Consider the following 24,656-nt stretch of genomic DNA (forward strand, 5'->3'; position numbering starts at 1 on the left):
TATCTTCCCTTTCATTTGAGTGACAGTCAGCAGACAAGCAGTCACCAAGTTATAGTTGTGCTCTTTTGTCCAGGACTCAGAGCTCATCAGAAGGAGGAAGATGCAGACAGACAGACAGTTCTGAGCCTAGCCTCCCCTCTGGGAGGGGTTCTCCAATGTGATCTGTCTAGGGTGTGAGTGGCAAGGGGGTTGGACAGACTCTTGTAGTAAGGGTATCCATACTGCACCATTTCCTGATTCAGTGCGCTCCAGTCTGTTGCAGGCTGCGTGCAGTGGGGGGAGGGGCTAGAGCTCATCAGTGTGTAATTTTATACTTTACTGAATCAGTGCAGGAGGAACCTAGAGGGACGCGGCACCGTCTCCTCTTTGGACTGCATTGTCAGATCTCTCCAGCCCTCACCTCCAAGCCATGCTCTGAGGAAGGAAGACGCTCTCCTCCTTCTCTCATCTTGCTGGGAGTGAGAAAGTCATCCCACCATGGCTCTGGTCATGGAGCCTATTAGCAAGTGGCTGCCTAAGCAAGTGGCGGATTGGCTGAAAGGTACGACCGTTTTTTGCACATATTGTCTGTGTGTCTTGCTGCCTGTGTGCGATGTGCTACTGGGTTTTCGTGGGCTGGGTGGCTTGTTTTCGGGCACTAGTTAGTTCACTTAGAACTGACACCAACCCCATATGCTGTTTCAGCTGGTGATTCCTCCCCAACCTGAGTGATTGAACAGAGGCTTCTCGGGGCTGGTTGAGGGAGAAAGCATGCTTCTGGGAGCCGCTGGGGAAGGGGTGGAGGGTACATGGAACGCTTTGGGGTCCAGACGCAGGCATGCCTCTCCAATGTGCCCCTCTGTGCTGCACGAACATCCCTATCTGTCCCCCGTCTGCTTGGCTTCTAGTCCCTCTAGACGAGCTCCGGCTCGGCAGCCCCTTAAATCAGGTGATGCGATGCAGTGGTCGTGCACGTCTGCAGGACTTGTGCCGACTTTTAGGGAAGGATCCTGAGAATGTTGAGAGACTCGCTGCCCTCAGTCGGGGCATCTGACTCATGGGAAATGCCATGGCAAGGCTCAATTCCCTGGCCTTTCTCTCTGTGTGTCTCTGTCTCCCTCTCTGTATGTCTCTCTGAGTCTCTCTGCCACTCTTCCTCCCTCGCCCCAGGGTTTGCGTGTCTCGGTTTTGAAAACGTGTACATTTCATTTCTGTAGAGATGTTTAGTACCGTGGACAGTGCAGTCTTTACCATATAAGGGGAGCTACATACAGAGCCAAGGGACAGTCAATCTGTGCTCCGAGAACGTCTCCACCGGGAAAACTCCTTAAGACAACTTAACAGGCGCAATGACTTAGCTATACCTTGTAGTTTCCAACACGTAGTCAGGAAAAGAGAAAGTGTTCCCTTTGGCTGTCTGACTGGGAGCATCTTACCTACCAAATGGTTAGAAAAGGGTGAAAGTCGCTGTCAGACTCCAGCAGAATCACAAGGCAGTATTTTCAAATGGGGAAATAAGGACCTTGAGAGAAATCTTCTTTCTTGGCATGTTTTAAAATTGTTTCTATTGAAGCGCGCCGTATATCCCGTCTCCTGCTATAGAAAGCTGAAGGAGTGGGGAGGGAGAAGAGCAGGTGAGAAGAATCTGTTTTGAGGAGAAGGCCCCAAGTGGAAATTTTTGCATGCATGTTAGATTGAAATGTGTCAAAAGCCACTTGCCCTCTGAGGCAGTTTGAAGCCTCTGCAAGACTGTGACTTTCCAGTCTTCAGAAAAGCCATCAGAACCAGTCATCCTGATCTAAGGTGTGCTTCAGAGCCCTGAAATATGACTGCAAGGCCTGGGTCATAGCAAACCGCCCCCCCTCCCGCTTATACCCTTCTATCTCTAGTCCTGGCTTCTGGGGACATGAACAAGGTAGGGGTGGGGGAGGGAACTGGTTTCCTTAGCCTTTTTAGCTGTCAAATAACTGTAGTGGTAGGGCTGGTTGTTCTCAGCACTTCCTGAATATTAGGTACCTGGGTTTGCAGCCGCAGAAGTGGAAACCCATCTTGCACCATCAGAAGAGAAGCCCCCCCCCTCAATTTGGCAGCATTTGTTATATTCTCCTAACCGCAGGGCTGTGCGGGGGTGGGGGGGAGAGGGAGGAAGGAAAAAGGGAGGATTATTGCAGATGAATGTAAATGGTGAGTCACAATCTAGGGTAATAATGTGATATATGGTTGATGAATTAAATCATACTTGTTGCTATATTGCCAAACCTGTACTGACGCCTCTAGAGCTGATGCTATGAAATCCTCAGTAATAGATGAAATGAAACCCTAGGTAACAGATTTATCTAGATTGGAAGATTTGCCCAATTTGCTCTCTCAATTGGTTTGCTCATTGCCAAAGGACAACTGGGCTGTAGTTTTCCCATAAAGAATTTCACTTTATTATATTTATATATTTTTATTATTATATTACACTTTATTATATTTATATATTTATTATTTCTTCAGTCTCCCCCCCACCCCAATCTTCTAGGACTCATACGAACTATCATCTCAGGGAACCTCACCTTCAGGGTTTCAACATATCAGCTGCATATCACCTATTACATAAAAGTCTCAGGCAGCCTCCCAGCACTGCCTACCAAGTTTGTAAATGTGGGTTAAAGCAGAAATAAACTCTCTACGTTTTAGCTATTCTAAAATGGATATGTGATTGCCTTGGGTGCATCAGTATTCCAAAGCACCCCTGCCTTCTAAATGGCAGCAATATGTATTTTCGAAATAGTGCTTCCAGGGTGCATCTGCAGTTCTAGGAGACGCACCTCAAAGCCTCAGTAGCGCCAGTATGCCTTTGCTCCTCACTTGACAGAAGGACAATTAGTTCAGAACTAACTTTGCTGTCATCTTCCTGATTAGTGCCACTTTACTGCCTGATTTTGCTTGGCAGATGGTCGTTTCATTACTAATCAGGATGAAGTGCCCTATTCCAATGATACCTACTGTCTCTGTAGGAATCACTGTGGGATAACCCACTCAGAAGGATTTACCTTGTAAATAGATTCCCAAGCCTGACAAGGCACCCCAGTACATTATAGTGTGACCCAGCCTGGCTGTTCTTCCTTGTTTAAATGGATTAATTTCAGAGCTGTGGCTATGCCGTGAAAAGTCAGCATTTCCTCGAGTGACCTAGATATAGACCATGAAATGTTCTGCTGTCTGCTTCCAAAATTGGGTCCTCCCTCAGGTTTAAGGCCATTGAACCTTGGCACTCAGTCAGAAACCTGCTTTTTACAACCAGGTCGCCCTGGCACAGACAACTGTGTGGCATTCTGCTTTGGTTTGTTTTGCTTTTTTCCCCTCTCCCTATTCCTTCATAAAGAAGGTGTAAGAACATGAGTATGGAGATTAATTAAAGGGTTGCAGAGCATTTGACCAGACTGTCTCAGCTACATATGTCCTTGTGTAATACAGTTGGTACTGAAATAAGGAGTCTAGCAGAAGAGCCTTCCCTCATTCCTTCCCCCCTCCTCTTTGCCCAGGGAGAGCTAGAGCTAGAGCTAGAAAGATCTCTCAAGATCCAGAAATTTGATTCCCTAATGCTGATCATCAGGTTGTTGCTAGGGATTTATTTAACACCTACTATGTGTCCAGCATATACCAGGAGAAAAAAATTGAAGCCTTGTTCTTGTGTTATACCCAATAGTGAATTAATTAAGTAAAAGCTACAGTTAAAAGGTGCATTTCTTTCCCAGTGGCATGTATTATGTGTGGTCAAGAAAATGTTTACGTGCTGATTTCATTTGCCTGTTTTAAAAGAAATGCAGTTAATAAGCCATGTCCAGGCTGTTTTCCCCTTAATCACAGCCAGTTGCTATTAGAGACTGACAGTGAAATGGAAAGAATACTGGACTCAATCAGGAGACATAGTGGCTTCAAGTCCTGTTATTTACTACCTGTGTGACCCTGAACAAGTCACATCACTTATTCTTCAAAGATCAGTTTCCTCATCTGTCAAATAGTAATGATAATCCTTGCCCTGCCTCCCTAATAGAATCACAAGGATCAGATGAAATCAGAAATGTGAAAGTGCTTTGTAAATTGTGAATGGGAATGTGGGATTTTCCCAAACCTATTGCTTCTCTTATCCCTCTTGCTAGCTTGTCTTACGCAGTTTTTATTAGCTCCCTCACCCAAAGATGAGGAGACCAAATCTAATTCATTCTATTTAGCTATTTGCTAATCTTCATGGGCAAAGATTTGGTAGTGGAGGAGGACGCTGAAACACGATGCTTTGGTTTTTCCTCTGGATTTCAGTTGTCTGTTCTCTTACTATAGTATATGTAGGGAAACATGTTGGGAAAGGAGAAAGAGCCTTTGATTTAGTCAAAGGATGTACAGGCAAAAGCTGGTCTGCCATTTACAACTTATGTGATCTTGTCTGAGTTACTTTCTCCTCTTTGAGTCTCACTATCTTCCTCTATAAAATGGAAGAGGGTAGACTAGATGATTTCCAAAGGTCCTTCCAGCTCTAAATCATACACTTTACAATATCCTAGCACCAATACCAAGTGTAAGACTTCTAGAATATAAAGACGAGACCTAGCTATACCAGTTGTACCAAAGGATACAGCAATATTTGTTATTCTTTCTTAATGATAATGACTCCCTAGCTAGAATGGTAATTTATTCATGTACCAAGATATACCAAGAAAAGCCGAGGGTCTGAGGACCTTGATTCAGTCTAATTCAGTCTTTTTAGTGTCAAAAGACCTGAGTTCAAATCTTGCCTACCCTCCCCTCACCCCTTGCTATTATATGAACTTGGCAAGTCACAGTCTTTCAGTCTCAGAATTTTCCATGAATTGGGTTGATAATTCTCGAACCCGCTACCTCACAGGATGGTTGGGAGTGAAGCACTCTGTAAAGTGTAAAGTGCAATAGAAATGAGAGCCATTGTTATATTCCGTGATAAAAGCAGATACTGATTAAATTTTACCAGCAACCTAGGGTTTTCACCAATAAGGAGATGGGGATGAAGAAGGCTGATCAGTAGCTAGGAACACTTAAGAGAATACAAAGAAGATCAGATATCTGTTATGACCAATAAATGGACAATATTTTACCTTCTACAAATACTTAGTGTATACTATGTTCAGAACACCATATAATAAGCAAAGATTAAGCAGGACAGAGTTCTTGCCCTTGAGAGATCTTAGTCTAATAGGGATGCTAGTAGTGTCTGGAGCAGCTAGGTGGTGCAGTGGATAGAATACTGGGCCTGGAGTCAGGAAGACCTGAGTTCAAACGCGACCTCAGACACTTAGTAGCTGTGTGATCCTGGGCAAGTCACTTATCTCTGTTTTCCTCAGTTTCCTCATCTGTAAAATGAGCTGGAGAAGACAATGGCAAACCACTCTAGTATCTTTACCGAGAAAACACCAAATGAGCTCATGAGGAGTTGAATATGCCTGAAACCACCCTAATTATTTAAATGTTTCATTTACCTATATTTAATTCCACTTCAAATATACCTACAATTGTCTAGGGTAACAAATGAAATGAAAATGCCTTCCTAGGTGAAGAAGAACAGGTAGGTTTGAATTATTCTTCCCCATCCCACCCCATTCTCATCTATATGTAGATACCAAAGTTAGGACAGGGAGCTTCTACACTTACTGCTAAAATTGGCTCTAAATCGCAACCTGCAAGAGAAAAGAAGAAGACCACAAAGTGAGGGTCAGCAGTTGATGCTGGAATATATGGGAGAAGTGAAAGAAGAATGAAGAGATCAGGTACTTGGTGAGACATTATTAGATGATCTCCTTTCCCTTTTGTAAAGCAAACCAAGGATTTTCCAGCTGAGTCACATTTTAAGGTTGACTTAAAATGCATCCAACTTTCAATTATTTGTCATATTGGGGTAGGGAAGTACATATTATATATATATATATATATGTATATATATATACATTTATATATATATATACACACACACACACACACACACACACACACACACACACACACGCACATATACGGAGGGGCAGGGAGAGGGGAGAGGATACAGGACAGAGTAAGGGAGAGACAAGCGGGGGAAGACAATCCCACAGTTACAGATTTGCTATGACAAATGCAATGTAATTAATTGAGAGTTGACCAGTGTGTGTGTGTGTGTGTGTGTGTGTGTGTGTGTATAGTTGCTATGTTTACTCCTTGTTTTATTTTTAATTGATGTTTTACTTCTGTACTTATGGCCTCTGGCAATACCTCCCTTCTCAAAGAACTCAACTTTTAAAAAATCCAATAAACATAAATGGCCTGGTATTATAAATAAGCAAGTTTTCTCAGTGAGGGGATTCTATAAACTATGGACCTAGCAATCAGGTGTGATTTATGGATTTCTTAAAACAAAAAATATAACACCCATGGAGAGGGTCTCCCTCCTTGAAAAGAAATTTCTTTCTGAGTTTGTTACTCATATCACAACTAAAATCCAGTTACCATGGGCCACCTATTGGCCATTAACTTTACTAGGAAAGAAGCCTGCTTGTTTTGGGGCAGAGACCACGTCTGATGCTTGGTCTGTCCTCCACAGCTGCTGTGCTGACTCACAGGCAAAAGCAACAAAAAGCTATGACTGTACTCACATTTGACCACAGAGCTGGCTCTTTGTCATTTAAGTTTTTGTTTGTCCATTTTAATGATTAGTTGGTTAACTGAGAGGCATGACTGGTCATGTACTGGATCTATCCATACAGATGGATCATTTTTTTCCATACAGTGGTTGCCGTTTCCTATGTTCTGCCTCTTTTCTCCTTGCCCCTTCATTTTCCCTCTTAGAGATGGAAATTCTTTTCCATTTCCATTATGAGCAATGGAAGCCAGGCCAGCTGTTCAGCCATATCAGTAGGCCTTAAGTGATTCCAGTTGTCCATTCAATTAACATGTTCAAAATCATGACTAATGTGGATTATGGTGCAATAATACTCTCATATGGCAGTAATGATCAGTTTTGTGATAGATCAAGGTAATTGGATCAGTAGGTCTATTTTGGTGAAGTTTGGTGGTTGTGTATTGATGAAGGTATAGCTATCCCCAGAGTGTCTCATAGGCATAGGCTAAAAAGAAGATGGAAGAATGGTGAGAAGAAATAGAACACCAGAGAGAAGAGTGGCAAAACCTTGAGTACACAAGACCCAGGATTTTATGTAGTTGTTTATTAAATCTTTTAATAGTTAACCAGAAGAAAGGGAGCATTTTGACAATAAATCTAGAGAGGAAAGGCTTAGGCTTAACTGGAGATGTGGGAATTTCCTTGCACTGTATCACCGAAGGTTAAAGATTAACAGGATTATTTTACCTCTTTAAAAATGACTTCCAAATGAGATACCTCTGTCAGTGTTTCACTGCTGTATGATATTAATAACAGACCCTCAAGTCTCCCTGGCATTATAAAGTTCTCTCTGGTATTATAATAACTTCTTTCTTTTATTATAAAGTTCTCTTATTTACTGTTGGGCAGCTCATAATCACAGAAGCATATCTTAAGAGTCCTTTATAATCCCAGAAAGAGAGAATCTTTAATATCAGTTTGTGTTATATTAAAAAACATCCTTTCAGGAGTCAACAGAAGCATCCTGAATCATCTTGCTGTTGATCTAGATGGTCCCAGAACTAAAGTTCATTAGAAAATTTTGCATAATACCCCACATGGCTTTGCTGTTGCCCACCTAGCAACAATCAAATATCAAAATATTGAGATGTTTCTGTATATTTGGGCTTCCATTCTGGAATTCAGATATCCAAAAAGGCTGAAGGACAATATTTGGCTGATATGAGTAATAGCACCAAGATGGCTAAACCACTTTTGACAGATTGAAATGTTAGTGTCTATCCAATGGGTAAATGTGTATCGAAAAGAAGTCTTATTGGTAGGCTAGGTGATTTGAGGGTTGTTTGTCCCAAAGCATCTCCCTCCACTGGCCAAAAATTCTACAATTAGACATTCATTCCTTTGGATTTTGAAAACTTTTGGGTCTTCCAGAATACCCTATTCAAACAGATAGATGTATAACTAAAACCAGCTTTATGAATGCACAAAGTGATCTAAAGATTGCTTGTCCCTGAAACATCTCCCCCTACTGGCCTAAAATTCCACCATAAGAAATTCATTCCTCTGGGTCTTAAAAATTTTGGTCTTCCAGAATCAAATACAAATCAATTTGTGAACAACGTTATCAATATTAATCTCATAGATCATGGCTCTCCTGGAACAAATTTCAGGATGGGCACATGAGGGCATGAGAGAAAAGGAAAGGAAAGAGTATGAAAGGGGTTGATGGCAGAACACAAAAACCAAATTTGACCTACCTAACAATTTTGTTTTAGGGCCAAGGCTAGTTGTAAGGAAATTTAATAACTAATTTCAACAAATAATTATGATGGAAAATCCAAAGCCTCCCACTCTAACTTGGGAGCTATACTGGAACAATAACCTAAAGCAACCCCCCTGCCTCCCTTTCCCTCTATATTTCATGAGAGGCTAGGTTTCCTGGTTCTTTTTGAGATATACTCCTATCATTGCAACTTTATCAGCACAATTAATAATAATCAAATTGACTGTCTGTCTCCACGTCAGTGATTTATATCAAATGCCTCAATGTATGTTAGAAGGCTATGAGAGAAGGCTGTAGCATTGAGAGCACTTCAAAACCTATCAGTTACTTTATTACAACTCTTCTCTATTTGTCAGATTCAATTGATCATATTTTAATCTATTCTTTCTTCTTTAAAAAAATACAATCTATGTTGTAGGGTTTGTGGAAACATACAAGAATGATATCCGATCACTGGATCTTTTAAGAGGTTTGATAGTACAGACCAGGCTTTTGCAGTAGATTATTGGTACCTAAAAGTATTCATGGATTTCCCAGGACCAATTCACATGGATTCTGGCACTAGAAGCCTTAAACTCTTTCTTTTATTGAAGTAGGTTCTAATGAAAGATACAAGTAGGCCATATTTTAAAGGCAAAATTTCAGCTTTCAGGTATTTAATCTGATTTTAGAAAGTCTCCATTCATTTTGCATTAGCATTAGAGGATGTGAAGAGCTTCAAAATTTAATCCAATTGTCTCTTTTTAGGGAGGTGGAAACCTAGGCACAGAGAAATGAAATGACTGACTTGCTTAACATCATCATTTTTTTTTACTGGAAGAAGTTAATTCCTTCTTCAATTTCTCCAGAGGACAGTCCAGCCTCTGACTACTACAACTCTTATTTTCTCTTTCATACTCACTGATACTTGTTTTTAGGCATCATGGTACAGTGAGGAAGAGTCAAGCTACCTACTGTGTGACTTTAGGTAAGTCACTTCCTCTCTCTGAATCCCAGTTTCTTGTTCTGTAAAATGAGGCATACTCAATGGTCTCTCTAGTATCTTTTAGCTCTAAGCTTCTCTAATTTTTTTTATCTGTATTAATTTTATCTTCAAAATTAGATTCTGTATTTCTTGTTCAGAAACATATCCCTCTGCCTCTCCCCTCAAGTCCCATCCTATCACATGACCTAGTAAAGAGTTGGATATACCACAGGTACTCAATAAATCCTTGTCTGATGGATGAAACACCTTTGATCCCAAAGATCATAAAGTAGCTTTAGTCTGGTCCTTGTTTGACCTGAATTACCACATTGTGCTGAATGTTTAGGGATGCCAGGAATCTCATTGGGATGAAGATTCAGAACAGCCTGGAGACTGAAGGTTACTCTCAGATAGCAGGGCCATTCCAGTATTTCCCAGATCCCCAGTTACTGACTCTCAGTGGGGGCATCAGAACAAGTCCAGGCCTTGAGAACCTCTCCAGAAAGCAGAGGGCAGGAACAAAATATGGCACCAGGGCCTCCATATTAGGTACCTGAGGGACATCATGTTTACTGTCTAGCCTACCATTTAGCAATAAATGCAATCTTCTGAAAAGCACCCAGTTTTCTTACAAGGTGAATCCGATTTTAACTAAACCTTTTAACTAAAGACAGACATTTTATTTGTATAGATAGCCTCTTCACTGGCCTTATTTGTACTTAACCTTTAAAAAACACTTAGAACATCAGAGCCATAAGGGATCTTAAGGATCATTTTGTCCAGTCCTCTCATTTTTATAGAGGACAAATCCAAGGCTCAGAATAGGGAAATAACAAGGTCACAAAGCTAGCCAGTAGAAGAGCTTTCTGTTTTCCAGTAGAATGTTCTTTCCAACCAGACTTCTCCATTCCTCCATCTTAGTAGTTATTTTGTACAGATCTCATATTGACTTATTAGTGTATATGTTATATCCTCCCCCTAGAAGAATGTAAACTCCTTAAAGGCAGGAACTGGCTCACTTTTGGTATTTGGATTCCTTGAAGACAGTGCAGTGCCTGGTACATAAGAGCTACTTAATAAATGTTTGTTAAATTGAAATGAATCGAATTGAATTTGGAAACTGAATTAAGCCACAAAAAATTATTACATGGCTCCTGAAATGATGTCAGAGAATTTCCCAGCTGTCTATAACTGATTAGTGATGCTGTTTTGTTTCTTCAAGTACATTGCATAAAAAAAATCAAAGTTTGGCTGCTAAAAACATATTTTTCATAAAACTTATGGCACTAACACATTTCCTGGGCACAGCATGGTCACCAAACCTGATTTTTAAAAAGAAAATGGCCTTTGCTTTGACCATGTACCTTCTGATAATAACTTCATGTGAAGTGGGTTATTCTGAATTGGTACTGATTGATCACAATGATTATCTGCAGAGCAGCTGGTAGGGAAGGTGCTTTCAGAAATGACTGTTCATATATAAACACTCCTTTCAACAATGCAACCAAATTTTTATTATTATTATTATTATTATTATTATTATTATTATTATTATTATTACCACTGAAGTTCTTGGATCTCAACAGGAGATGCAGCCTTGGAAATACAAAAAAAAAATTAATTCAGTTGGTAAGCTGATTAGCTGGGCTGCATTGATCCTCGTTCAGAATAATTCTATGTTTAGATGAAGGGTTTTCCTTAGCATGTAATTCCCTGATTTCCAGCTGGCTCATAAAAGAGGGGAAGGAGGGAGGGAGAAGGAGCAGGGCTGTCAGTGACGCCAGGAGCTCATTAGCAGTCCCATCACACAAGCTTCTGGCGAATCCCTTTCAATCTTTTTGCTTTTCATTGAAAATCAACTACCTGCTTTGTGGGAACATGTCTTAGTGAATCCCCCCCATTTTGTGCAGTCTTTTAAAATAATTATTTAAATTGTGGGCCCAGTGAGAAACCCCAGGATATGACAGGGTTTTCTGGGTGTTGAGTTTGTAATCTCTTAGCTTTGTTCTCTCCAACTCCATCCTTTGGCCCTCTGCTATAGGCAAGAGAATTTCAGAATTGGAAAAGCACTGTGTCTAAAAGTCATAGGAGAGGCCAAAAGTATTGCCTGGATTTGGAAGCCAAAGGAAGCTCAAAAACCTTTAAGCCTTGGATGAATTAGTATGTGTGTATATGTGTGTGCTTGTATTTGCACACACCCACCCTGTAGATTAAGTACTTGCACCATCAGGCACAGAACAAAAAAGAAAATTCTTGCCACATTGCCCTTATTGGCCAGTTGGAGAGATGAAATGAGGCATTTACTGCTCCAGTTCAAAAATAGCATTTGGACTGATTGAGACCTGGGTTTCTGATTCTCATAGCTCATGCCAGCCATGACCATGGTACAGATTTAGTACTGGATGGTTCTTAGAACCCTTTTCCAATCAGCCAGTCATGACGAAACAGGAGGTGAACTGAGCTATTATTCCCTCAGGACTGGCCTCACCTCCCTCAGCTTCCCCTTCTCAGTGGCATCTTTGCTCCTAGCAGGGCAGTTTTGATGCAGCCTACTAAGAAGGCCAGAGTTTCCTGGCCAGCTTCTGATAATAGGGAATGGGGAATTGTTGTAAAAATCCTAGAGCAGGTGGTCAGTACAAAAACCAGACTGTGGTGAGCAATCTGCCCAACCCTAAGTGTTTGTCTCTCTTCCCTAATGAGACTCATTAGGGCCTTGTCCATGGCAGAGGAACTTCTATGGCTAGCTTGACTTTCCTAATGGACCTACTCAACCTTCACCTTCATGAGGAGATGGAGAAAATGGTACAGGTCAAACTGACTCTTTTGTCTTACACGGAGAAGAAATGGTATTTTTTTCTCCTTTAAATGTTGCTAGAAGTTTCAAAGCTTATGATGAATCTGGGCATGTTCCCTCAAATCCAAAGTGTTTTATAATACAGGGTATTATTCCATAGGATTGGGCCAACCTGATGAAATGGAAAGGTGCATGTTCATTCTTTAGTAGGGGCACTGTGCTTTTATGAGGCTGGAGGTATGTAATAAGGGGTGGGAAAGTATAAACTCAGATATGAAGTGTCCTACTGTGAGAATCTTTGGAGTCTGAGAACCTGAGTTTAAATATTGCCTCTAACACTTACTATCTGTATGACATTGAGAAAGTAACTTAATTTCTTTGAATCTCAGTTTCCTCTCCTGTAAAAGAAGGAGTTGAATGAGGGAACCTCTAAAAATTTTATAGTTCTAGATTTATGATTCTGTATTCTAAGCACCTTGAGGTCAAAGACTGATTTATTTATGACTTGCTTTCCTCAGCACCTAGCACAGTGCCTGGAACATAGTAGGTATTTAGTTAATGTGTGCAGAAGTTAATTGAATTGAAGGTCATAAAGCAGTCCAAAGCTTTGAATACAGTCGAAACTGCCACATTCAAAACTCCCATTGTAGCTCACCCAGGGAAAGTATAACTCAAAGAAGGATTTCACTTCAGTTTAGGTAAAATCAATGTGAGGACCATGGCAAAGACTTTGAGAAATGAAGATCTTACCTGTCTGATTTGAGGAGGGCAAAAATCAATAGACTGTCAAGTCAAGGAAAAAATTAGGCCAAGTATGATCAGGGCAGGTATAGCCTTCTGTCAGGAAAAAGTTGTTAGGCCATCTAGCTTGATGATGCCATTTTAGGCAAGGTGGATAGGCATAGCGATGTTGGGATGGGGGAAGGCCTCAAGAAATGCCCTCTTCTTAGGACCAGGCTAAAAACCAGGGGTTTCAGCAATAGGAGTGAAAAGGAGGGGAGGTAAGAATAACAGTAAGAGCCCACATTTATATAATGCCTATTATGTACTATATGCTGTACTGAGCACTTGACAATTATGATCTCAGGTGATCCTCACATCCTGAGTCTGAGGTAGGTGCTATTTTTATTTTTATCTTATAGATGAGGAAACTGAGGCAAACAAATTAAGTAACTTGCCCTAGATTGAACACCTATGTCTTAGGCTGGATTTGAACTCCTACATTCCTGATTCCAGGTCAAGTACTCTCTTCTGTGCCACCTAGTTGGCCCGTGGAGATGGGAGTAATGGCTTAGGTCAACCATCATATAAAAGAAGCCTCAGGTAACCTCTTCCTGTAGTTAGCTCTTTCCTCTCCAAAGAGGCCTACCCCAAATCTGGCCTCCATAGCTAGCTCCTCTTCTAGATCTGGTGTTCATCTTCCCTTTTTCCTAGCTAAGGTTGGGGTATGAATTAGGGATCACAGGATTTTTGAGCTGGAAGGAATCTTAATAATTACCTATTCCATATTGCTTTTTTTACATAAGAGGCTTAGGGAGGTTAGGTGACTTTCACAATGTCACCTAGTAAGTGGTAAGTAGTAAGATCTGAATTCAAGTCTTCTGTCTCCCAAATTCAATGTTATTTCTATTATACCACATTAGCAAAGATTTTCTCCCCATTAACCTCCTTATACCTTACGGAAATAGTAGGGAATTCCTGAAGATAACAAGGAGAGGAATCTTCTGACCCTATCCTTGTCCTAGAACCTTCTAACCTAATCCAGTTCATCTTTGCCTCCAGTGTTTTACACCTACAAATCCAAATCTAAACCATGCTCAATTGCTATAAATAGCTTGAGAGGATTAATAACTTATAGATCATATAACAATAATAATCATAATAATAATTAATATTTACATAGTGCTTTGAGGTTTGAAAAATGCTTTCTGTACTTTATCTGATTTGATATTAGAGTTGAAGGGTACTAGATCATCTTGTTCCCTCCTCCCCCCATTTTACAAATGAGTTGTTATATCACAGAAAAAGATATCTGGCATTTCCAAGCATAGAATACATAGGCATATTAAATATAGACTTTAACACTTCATTGATTCAGTGTTCTAGTTGTGGATATTTCCTTCATTGATGCAGATCCCAGCCCATTCATGCCTTATCATCCTGTATGATTCTTATCCCTGTTCTCCCATAGAGTCTTCACATTACGCTGGAGGGCATCCTATATGCTATAGAGTCCTAGATCTAGAACTGGAAGAGACCTCAAATGAGGAAACTGAGGTCCAGAGAGGGGAAGAGACTTGTTCATGTTCATACATGTAATTAGCATCAAAGGCAAGTTTGGGACCCAGATCCTCTGATTCCATAACTAGTTCTCTTTCCATTTTACCTACTGTCTCCTGGACAACAGTACACCACTCTGGAAGTCCATCTGTTATCCCTCACTCTTAATACACAACCAGTCCCCCTCCATTTCCTATCATACATTTCTTCCATGCTATCCCATAAGCTTTGCTCTCTTGAACATACAACTATGTTGTGACCTATGTACACTACCATGTATATTTCCATTTTCCTCTGAGTTATTGTGGTCATCCACAACTGTGAACCTTCACAGATTGTAATATTCCAAGATTTACAATCATATAAAGTCTTACCAGATATGCTGAAAAAGTGAGGGTTTTGGCTGAGTAGCAGGGTCATTAGAAGCACTGAAAAGGTTTCTAAATGCAATTCAGACCACTCTAGCCTTCATAGTAATTTCTAGGCCCAACTTATCCATCTGTAGTATCTGTTCCAGATACATAATGCTGGACTAACTCAATGCAATTGCTATCCAGTTGCAGAGCATAGTCTGGATAGTAGAAATTTTTTATCCATTTTGTTTTTCCTATATGGATTGCTAGGTTAATCTCTTTTGAATAATCTTGAATTTCATTGAGGAAGCCATGTAACATTCTAGGGTCTAATGCAATCAGCATAATATTATCCATATAATATTATATGGGGAAACCTCCTTCCATTTAGACCTGTATCAATTGACATTCATAACCACAGGATTGTTGAACAGAGTTATCTCTGTATTCATATTTATCAAAGACATAGAGAAAGTTTAAATTGTATAAAACAATAATATTAGGCATACAGTTTCTTGGTGCTTTATTCTCCAGTTTTGCTGGCATGAACCTTGCTGTGATAACCAAACTTGATGAAAATCCCTCTAAATACTGTCATCCTAAATTCCCATTTTTGAGTCATTTGTTTTTTACAAATGGATTATCAAAGCTTTCAGGGTCTTTTTGGAATCTGTATATGCTACTGAAACCAAGTCATTTTGGCTTGTCTCCTATTACACCAGCTGTTTTCTGCTTCTCCCATCCCATTTTGTAGTAGGATGTTTTCCAAGGAAATTTAGTTAATGGGATCAGTAATGGGTTAAGAAATTGTTCTGTTCACTTACCCTTGCTATTTATCATTGAAAGCAAAAATTGAAATCTAGGGCCCAAAGGACATAACCCTGCTTGTTTCCCAGAAGGCCTATCGATGTCTGATCCCCTACCTGAGAAACAAGGTACATTTATTTACACACACACACACACACACACACACACACACACACACACACACACACACATACGCACATGCACACAGAGTGGGGGGGGAAGCATATGAATTAATTAATTCTCTATCCCTAATTCTATGAGGAAGCTAGGTAGCACACTAGAGTGCTAGTCCTAGGCCAGAAAGACCTGAGTTCAAATTCAATCTCAGACACTAGCTGTGTGACCCTGGGCAGCTCAACCTCTGTTTCCTTCACTTTCCTCATCTGAAAAATGGGAATTACAATACCTACCTCCCAGGGTTATTGTGAGGATTAAATAAAATAATATTTGTAAACTGCTTAGCACAATGCCTGGCACATATAAGCACTATATAAATATTAGCTATTATTTTTTGGCTAGAATGCTCCTCTAATCCATGATTGAGTCACTAATCAACGCTGTAGCTTTCTTTATTAAATGGGTGGGAGAATGTTTTAGCAGGATTTAGCCTGGCAAAGTACAGTAAACTCTCAGCAAAGCTATATGTAGCAGCTTCCTGTTATTTTTAGCATCCGCTATTTCTACATGTGTTTCTTTGAGGAGGAGGTCTACTTGATTGGTTTGATAGTAGAGCAGATTTACTCAGGATAGAAGTTAGAACAACACTAAGCTCTTCATGGGAAGGAATTGAGCAGAGCTTTATAAGTGACAATGATTGGTAGGGGGTGAGCCTGGGTCTTACGTAGATTTGGCTTTTAGCAAAATGGTGATGACATAGTCTATACTGCTCACTTTGACCCCACATGACTGTGTAGCTTATGCATGCTCTAGACCTTTCCATCAAACCTCTCCTGTAAAAGGTGTGATGGTTGAGGCAGTATGTGTTTTAGCACCACCTATGGTATGAGTATGCCTTAAGTATAATATCCATCTTTCCTTCACTGGAGAGAAATATCATGGCCTTAATGCTTAGCTAATATGGGGGATGGAGGGGAAAAAAGGAAAGTAAAGAAAGGAGACTGAAGGGAGAAAGAAGGGAAAGAAGGAAGGGAAGGAAGGAAAAAGGAAGGAGGAGGAAGGAAGAAAGGAAAGAAGGAAGGAAAAACAGAAGAGAGAAAGAAGGGAAAGAAGGGAGGAAGGAAGGAAGGCCTTTTTGATCATTGGAGTTGTCCCAAAGGGGAATGGGCTGCCTTGGGAGGTTTCTCCTTACTGGAGATTTTCAAGAAGATGCTCTTCCTAGAGATGTTGTAGAGATGATTCTTGTTGAGAAATTGGTTGGACTAGATGTCCTTAGAGATCCTTTATATTCTGTAATTCTGTAGTTTTGTGATTTGGGGAGTGGGTCTAGTTCAGACTAATCATAGATTTCTTTGAAGAAAGGATTTTCATTCCTTGAAAAGTTAAATCCTTAGTTCCTTCATGTAAAATGTATTAAGTACTTGTTATGCACAAGGAAGTATGCTGGGTGCTGTTGAGGACAGGAAGTTAGAAGACTAAGACCTTTCCTACCTTCATAAAGGCTAGTGTCTAGAAATACCTTTAATTCAGGGCGGTATAGAAATGCCATGAAAGAAGTCTAGAGTGCCATGGAAATTTAGAGGAGAAGTCAGCTTTTAAGACAGGCCTGGAAGGATGGGTAGAGTTTTAACATACTAATATGTGGGGGGAAATTCCAGGAATACCAACTGCTTAAGAGACAGGATCCTTTCTTGTTTCAGGTTTATATCATTCATGCCTAGCATAGTGCATTACACATAGTAGGAGCTTCATAAATGTTTGTGGAATCAAAGTGAATTGCTGAATGAATGCTAGGAAAAGGTTACCTTCTAATTTTGCCTGCTTTCTGTAGGCAAAGGTATGAGGGAGGACTATTGAAAGAGAATGTGCAAAAAAAGCATGGAGCCTAGAAAGTCCAAGGGACAGATCACAGATTACTAGTACTTAGTACTTAAAGATTGGCCATGTAGTCCAAACCCTTCATTTTCCTCATGGGCAGACTGAAAAGGTAGAGTCTGATTTGGCTGGAACTTACGATGTGTGAAGGGAAGTAATACTCGATAAGGCAAAAAGGTATGTTGAAGCCAGATTATAGAGGGGTTTGAATGCCAGACTTTGTCTTCTACTGAGGGAGCAATCAGTTTTTAAGCAAGGGAGTGATTTGATCAGAACTGGAAGCAGTGGAATTATGCCTAGATTAGCAAAAGGGAGCCTGGAGGTAGTGTGTAATTGGACTGAGCAGTTTGGGAGGCTAGTACTAGGATAAGGGGATAATAGAATTGAAAGTCATGTAAGGGACCTTACAGGCAATTGAGTCCAGTCTTCTCTTTTTACAGACAAGGAACCTTAGGCTCATAAAAAGAAAGTAAATTGCCCAAGGTCATGCAGACAGTTAGCAGCAGAACCAGGATTGCAACTTAGGTTCTCCAAATCCAGTGGGAGATTGCTAGTCAGAGAGAGATGAATAAAAGGAACAACTGGGTGAGCACAGCTAAGATCAAATAGTTTGGATTCGAATTTGACAGTTTGGAGTGATGTTGTCAGGTAGCCCAGTGGTTGGGGCTGCTCAGATCGGAGTTAGCACATGTTGGTAGGACTGAATTCCAGGGCTTTGTTTTGGCTTGGCTTTTAATTACTAGCTAGTGATGTAGCACTGAAAATATTTCAGAGACTTCAACTTAAAGCATCAGCCATCAACGAGTTCAATTTCTGGTGGCCAAAAGGAATTGGGAGATTTTTAGGAGCCAGAGTGTTATATTTCCAGGAGGAATCCATTTAATTCCTGTTGTGATGTTTACCTGTTGGTTTGAAGGGGGAGTTCCTATTCAGCTAACATTCTCTTCTGTCTCCCCTCTCTTCCTCTCCCCTCTCTCCTCCCCTCTCCACCATCTCTTTTCATTCCCTTCTCTTTATCTTCCACTTTTCCCTCTCCTTCTTCTCTTCCCTCTTTCCTCCCTCTACCCCCTTTTTTCTTCCTTCTCTCTTCTTTCTCCTTTTCCTCTGCCCTATTGTAATATCCCTCCCCCGTTTCCTTCCCCAATTCTATAATTATTTATCAAGCATCTGCTTTGTAGGCACTGCGGTAGACCATAAAAAGATAAAAACCAGATCCCTCAAGAAGTTTACCCTCTTTGCGGGGAGTGGGGGAGATACAGCAGATTCATAAGCAATTACGAGGGAAATGGATGAGGGGGAGAGCACTAACAACCGGGGTATATGGAGAAGCTATATTTCCTCCCCTTTCCCGACCAAGGGAGAGTTCACTTTTGATGTGCAGGTTGAGATTTAAAAGGAACAAATTGGGAATTACGGGCCAAACGGGATCAGCTCTTCGTCAAAGCCTGGACATCAAGTTGCCCGTAATTATTTAGCCGAGATCGGAGAGCCTCCGCCCCTTCCACGTCTGGAAGAATCCCCGGTCAGTCTACCTGGAGTGCTTTAAGTCGCTAAAGCACCCGCCTCCATTCAGGCGCCACACACAACAAAACAGCCGGTGGGGCGATACTATCCAGCTTCTCTTCCCATTCCTGCCGAGAGGGAAGTCAAGACTGGGGGCCTCAGGAAGGTTGGCATTTCCCCGGGGTCACGCAGCTAGAAGTCGTTTAGTGATAGAGCAGCAGGTCCCTTGGGTTTTCCCCCAGCACTCCCAAGTGGACGGCAGGCCACGGCGCTCAGGCTCGAGGTTCCGACGGCAATGCCCTGGCAAGGGAGGTTATCTCGGGGCTGCCCCCAAGGCCAGGCTGGGGTAAGGGACTGCAGCTTGGCTTTCCGAGAGAACAGGCAAAAGATATTTCTAGTTGACTGGGGCTCCAGCCTGGGAGGGGCCCCATGTCCACAGCTGTGAGGCCAGGAGAGGCTGCACAGGTGCTTGCGAGTTTGATCATTGGGGCCAGTGACCTTGGCCGTCGCTCGCCCGTAAGCCATTCCTTGGCCAGGTCCCTCGTGACGCAACGGTCTCTGGCCCTACCGCATTGGCTCACCCGCACGTCAGGAGGGCAGCAACCGCCCGGGCCACCCACAGCCTCGGCCCTAGCCCGGGGCTCTCGCTCCTTTTCATTACCAATCCGTGCATTGTGTAGAAAGAAATGAGAGCGCGGCTCGGAAAGAGCACCCACGAAGTATAAGGGATTAAGCTTCTGATCCGGCCATTCATCACAGCACTCACAGCTGAGGCAGGGCTCTCCCTCGCGTCTTCCAGGAAAGCAGACCTCCCCACAGTGGGATCGGGAGGTGGGGGGATGGGAGTAGGGTCTCCTTTACACCTGTACCTTGCAGGCTGAGGGGGCAACAGCGTAAGCAAATTCCCCCATCCCATCTCTTCCCTTGGGTGGCAGTGAAAATGCCCATGCTCCTCTGGAGACCACTGGCAGACTCTGAGCTTTGGTATCTATCTGCTTCTGCAAAATGAAGGGTCTGGACTAGATATCTCCTCAGGGCCTTCCTCCCCTTAAACTTGTGAACCTCTAAAGTACGATCCTCATAGGAAAGGGTAGAGCCAAGTTTCTTTGATTAACTGGTAAACAGCTGTTGAGTGCCTGCAGGTATATAAACTAGGGTGTGCTGCTCGTAGTCCTAAAGAATTATATCCTACTTCTTGAATGCCACACTCTGAGCAGGTTGGGAGCTACCTCTAAGCTAAACTTCCGACAACCCTGTGAGGTGGGTGAGCATTTGATATTTTCACATCTGTTCTTTCATTTGATTCTGACCAAAGACTACAGTCCTGTGAGCTAGGTAGGGTGAGTATTGCTCTAGAAAGTTCTTTGAGATCTCTGAGAAGAGCAGTAAGTACCAATCTGTGGCAAGAAGTAGAATGCTGACCATATTTTGCTAATTGATAAATTGGTAGAATAATTCCACTTTGGCAAGAATGGCCCTATCTGGGAAATTAATCACTGGTTTTTATAATGGTCTTTTTTTTTTTGTATCAAACGTAGTCAGAGAGGTTCTTCACTCTATCCCCCAATCCATGGCACCATAATTCCAACCTAGAAACAGGTACAGAATGTGGGGACATAAGAGGAACAATGACCTTGCAGTCTGAATACCTGAGTTGGTGCAATGGTTCCGACACTTAGTACCTGAGTGCTCTGAGTAGGCATTTCTTCCTCTGAAAAATGAGAGAATAAGACCCTCTAAGAGGTCCTTTCCACTTCTAAAATACTGGCCTCCTTTGGAGACATTGAATGTCTTGGGAAGTGCTTTCCAGGGAGAAGACTATTAATAGAAGCCTAGATTTACTTTATCACAGTTTTTGGAAATTTGCTTTCATAATAGGCTTTAAAATAAATGTGTTCACCAAATATGGGACAGTCTCTGGGCTTGCAGTTACTGGAGGTATTGGTGGAACAGGCAAATGCATATTCAGGAAGTGATCTAGAACACATTCTAGAAGCAAGGGAGAATAATGACAGCTTTGTTTAACCCCGGGGGGTCATAAATGCACAGGGTAAGCCATGGAACTCAATGCAATGATGATTCTGTATCCACCAGAAACTAAATATTATCCAAAGGTCTGGTGAATTGGGTGGGGCCAATTTGAACAAGCTCCATTCAAATCCATAGTAAAATAAAAAAAGAAAATTTTTGAACACAACCTAGTTTGGAGAGAATGATCTAAGAGAAACAGAATTCTATTCCAGAAGACTTGTTGTCTAGAAATGTCTCTATCGGTAATTAGCTATGTGATCTTCGATATATCATAACCTCTCTGAATCCTTGTCTCTTTCTTCCATCACAGGATCAGAGAATTAGTGTTAGAAGGGGGTAGACAGCTTCATGATCACTAGACAGTGCTGAGTTAGGAGCAACGGGTAGTAGAGTCAGATCTCAGTTCAGAACGTGGAGAACTTTCTGACAATTGGAGTCCTCCAACAATGGGATAGGTTACCATGATAAATACTGAGTTCTCTGTTACTAGAAGTATTCAAGCAGAGGCTAGATGGCCACCTGTCTGGGAGAGTGGAGAAAGGATTCCTTATGTATGGGAAGTTGGACTTGTTGATTGAAAAATGGAGACGCTTCCACACTATGGTGTCAGTTCATATTGCCAGGACTCTCCTTATGCCAGCAATAGATTAGTCTAAATAAACTTGGACAATAAGATCCGTGTTATTGTTAAGTTTAAACTAAATAAGAATCTCAAGCTGAACTGAAATAATATAAATGACTCTCTTCCCTTTCTCACAACGACTCTGAGATGAGCAATGCAAGTATTACTAGTGTCATTTTGCAGATGAGCTAAGAGTGGTCATGTGGCTTTCCTATCATCAACCCAGATCTCTTGACTCCCAGCTCAACACACTGGCCTCTATTCAAGGCTACCTCTTAATAGGAGTATACCCATTCTTTGAACTTGTTGAGGCTTTACTAGCAACCATTTTTAAAGACAAGTGTTATTTAGAAAGACTTTGTTCTAGATACCTTTCCTTGTAAAACCAAAGAAACATTTATAGGTACACACCTGACATATAAATGTTTACCAAAATGGTGATAGTCCAAAAAGGATATTTCTGTGGTCAAGGGGCATTCTCTTAGAAATTTGAGGTTATTGATATTTTCCCTTCTAATATTCTCCTCCTCCTTTGGCCTCAAAATGGCTCCTGTCAACAGAGTTGGTGGACACAATGAGTATGATAGGAAATGCATGCAATTAGTCAAGAGGGTTAGAAAGCTGCCAGTATGGCTTCTTGTATACCAGTCTTCCTCAGGATGGGCCTATGCTAGTGGTAGGAGAAAGGGGAGTGCAAAGAAGAATATGTGGGCATTTGGGAAGACATTAAAATGCTAAATTGTGAAAGGGGAAAAAAGGATTATTACCTTAAAAGTAGCACTTCCAATGACTCCAAATTGCATCCCTGTAAAGAGGCAGTATTCCTAAATTTCTCACCCTAACTTGAACCTCAGTGCATCCTTCCTCAGTTCAGGAAGTCCTCAAGAACATTCCTAGTCATTGGCAGACTCAATGAAATTGATAACAATCCTATAGGTAATGTGTAGGTCTTTACTTTTCCTATTCAGTATGGTATTATCTAATTTGCTCAAAAAATACTAGTTGGAAGATCATAGGATCATAGATTTAAATCTATAAGCAACCTTAAAGCTCCAACCCCTTCACAGAGGAGGAAACTGAAGTCCAGATAGGGTCAGTGATTTGTACAAGGCAACACAGCTAGTAAGTAATAGTGTCAGATTTGAAACTCAGGTCCTGTGATTTCAAATCCTAAGTTCTTCCACTCTCCCATATTTGTTTCAACCTAATGGAAATTGGCAAACAAATATGACACAAATGTCTCTATCTTGTCTTCTTTAAAATATGTTCAAATCCACTACTTACTTTCTGTTTGACCTTGGGCAAATCACTTAATGTTTCTAAGCTTACATTTGCTCGTATATAAAGTGGGAATGGTAATATTATTTCCATTACCTACATCACAAGAAGATTGTAAAGGCTAACTGTGATATAGAATATACAAGTCCTTCCCAGTTGTCACTGTATTGAAAAGTAAAGAAATGAACCTTTATTAAACTATGTGTCAGGTGCCGCACAAAATACTTTACAAATATTATATCATTTGATCTTCACAATGATGCTGGGAGGAGGTGCTATTATTATCATTTCCATTTTGCAGATGAGGAAGTGCTAATGCTCTCTATATTGCCTCACCTAAATGCCCCTGGTGATTCAGTGTTCTTGACTTTAGTTTGCCTTTTCCTTGTTAGGGCAGGATTGTGAGTTTGAAAAAAAAATCAGGAGGGCCTGAGCACTGAATGGAGGAATTCTAAGAGAGAAAGAGAAAGAGAGGATCTGGGAGGTGGAAGGAAAGGAAAGGAAAGCTTGGTAAAAGAAGGAGGAAAGGGTAGGATAGAGGAAGAAAAAAGGGAAGTAGGAAGAAGAGGGGGGTTGGTAGGAGAGGTGAGTGAAAAGGTATAGGAGGAAGGATAGAGAGAGGGGAGAGAGGAGAAGGAGAGATCAGAAGGGGAAGGCAGTGGTAGAAAGATGAGTATGTATCAGAGGAGGGTCAGGGGAAGAGGAGAAACTGAAGAGAAAGCGTAAAATAAAGAAAGAGGAGGTAGAGGCAGAGTCAATGAACATTTGAAGTGCCTACTATGTGCCAGGTGCTGGGCAACTGTGCTAAACTGTTGGGTAACAGGAGGAGAGGTTAGAGGAAGGCTGCTGTGGGGGAAGATGAGGGGAGGAGAAGAAAGTGCCAGATTGAGACAGTAGGAAAAGGGCTGGAAAGTGTAAGGGGTAGGGAAGAAACAGGAAGAAGGTGAATGAAGCTTGGGGGGGGGGAGGGGGAGAAGTGAGGGACAAGGACCAGGCAGTTTGGGAGAAGTAAGAAGGAGGGGTGGGGTCAAAGTGGGAAGAAAAAGAACAGTGGGAAGAGGAAGGTTAGGATGGGCGGCTGTGGTGTAGAAAGAGGGGGGGGAACGTGGCTGAAGAAGGAGGGAAAGATGAAGCAGAAGGCCAGGGAAGGCAAGGCTAGGAAGAGGAAATTGAAGGCATGACAAGGACAGGACTGTGGAGAAAGCAGAGGCTTCCTGGTCTCCATTCCCTTTACCAGTTGAAACTGCAAGGAGGGCTTAGCTAACTTTATTGTGATCAGTCCTTTCTCCCTTGCTAAGGGTGAGCCTCACTCTCTGGTGCTGCCCATCTACCTCCTCTGTGTGGAGACTCTAGAATGCACCTTCCCTTCCTTTAGGTTAAATAGAAAGCAGCTAGTGTCAAAGCCCGTTTTCTCAAGGCAGAGATACGCACAAAGAAACTGGATCCAATGTAGTCTGAAGTGGCCCAGCCCAGAGCCATCAAGAAGCCCAGAAAGGTAGAGGCCCGATGAAGAGAGAATATGGAAGAGGCAAGGCTGCCACTGGATTTCTACTTTGTTTAGCTTCTACTAGTAAGGCTTCTATCAAGCATTCATTCATTTGGAAAGAGCTTTTGCTGTGAAGTGAAAGAACCTCTCAGAGACCATATAGTCCAACCTCCCCCTCCC

At 41.6% G+C, this 24,656-nt stretch overlaps 1 protein-coding gene across 1 annotated transcript in view; it reads left to right on the plus strand.

Annotated features, from left to right (window-relative positions):
• Window positions 1-477: 477 nt before the first annotated feature.
• The window catches only part of LOC140515231 (connector enhancer of kinase suppressor of ras 2-like), a 570,766-nt gene continuing 546,587 nt past the window's right edge, over window positions 478-24,656 (plus strand). Inside the window, exon 1 of the mRNA XM_072625828.1 lies at window positions 478-541. Within this exon, the coding sequence (XP_072481929.1) occupies window positions 478-541 (64 nt within the window). The remainder of the gene's footprint in view (window positions 542-24,656) is intronic.

This window comes from Notamacropus eugenii, chromosome X (genome assembly GCF_028372415.1).
Source record: "Notamacropus eugenii isolate mMacEug1 chromosome X, mMacEug1.pri_v2, whole genome shotgun sequence".
NCBI classification, from domain to species: domain Eukaryota; kingdom Metazoa; phylum Chordata; class Mammalia; order Diprotodontia; family Macropodidae; genus Notamacropus; species Notamacropus eugenii.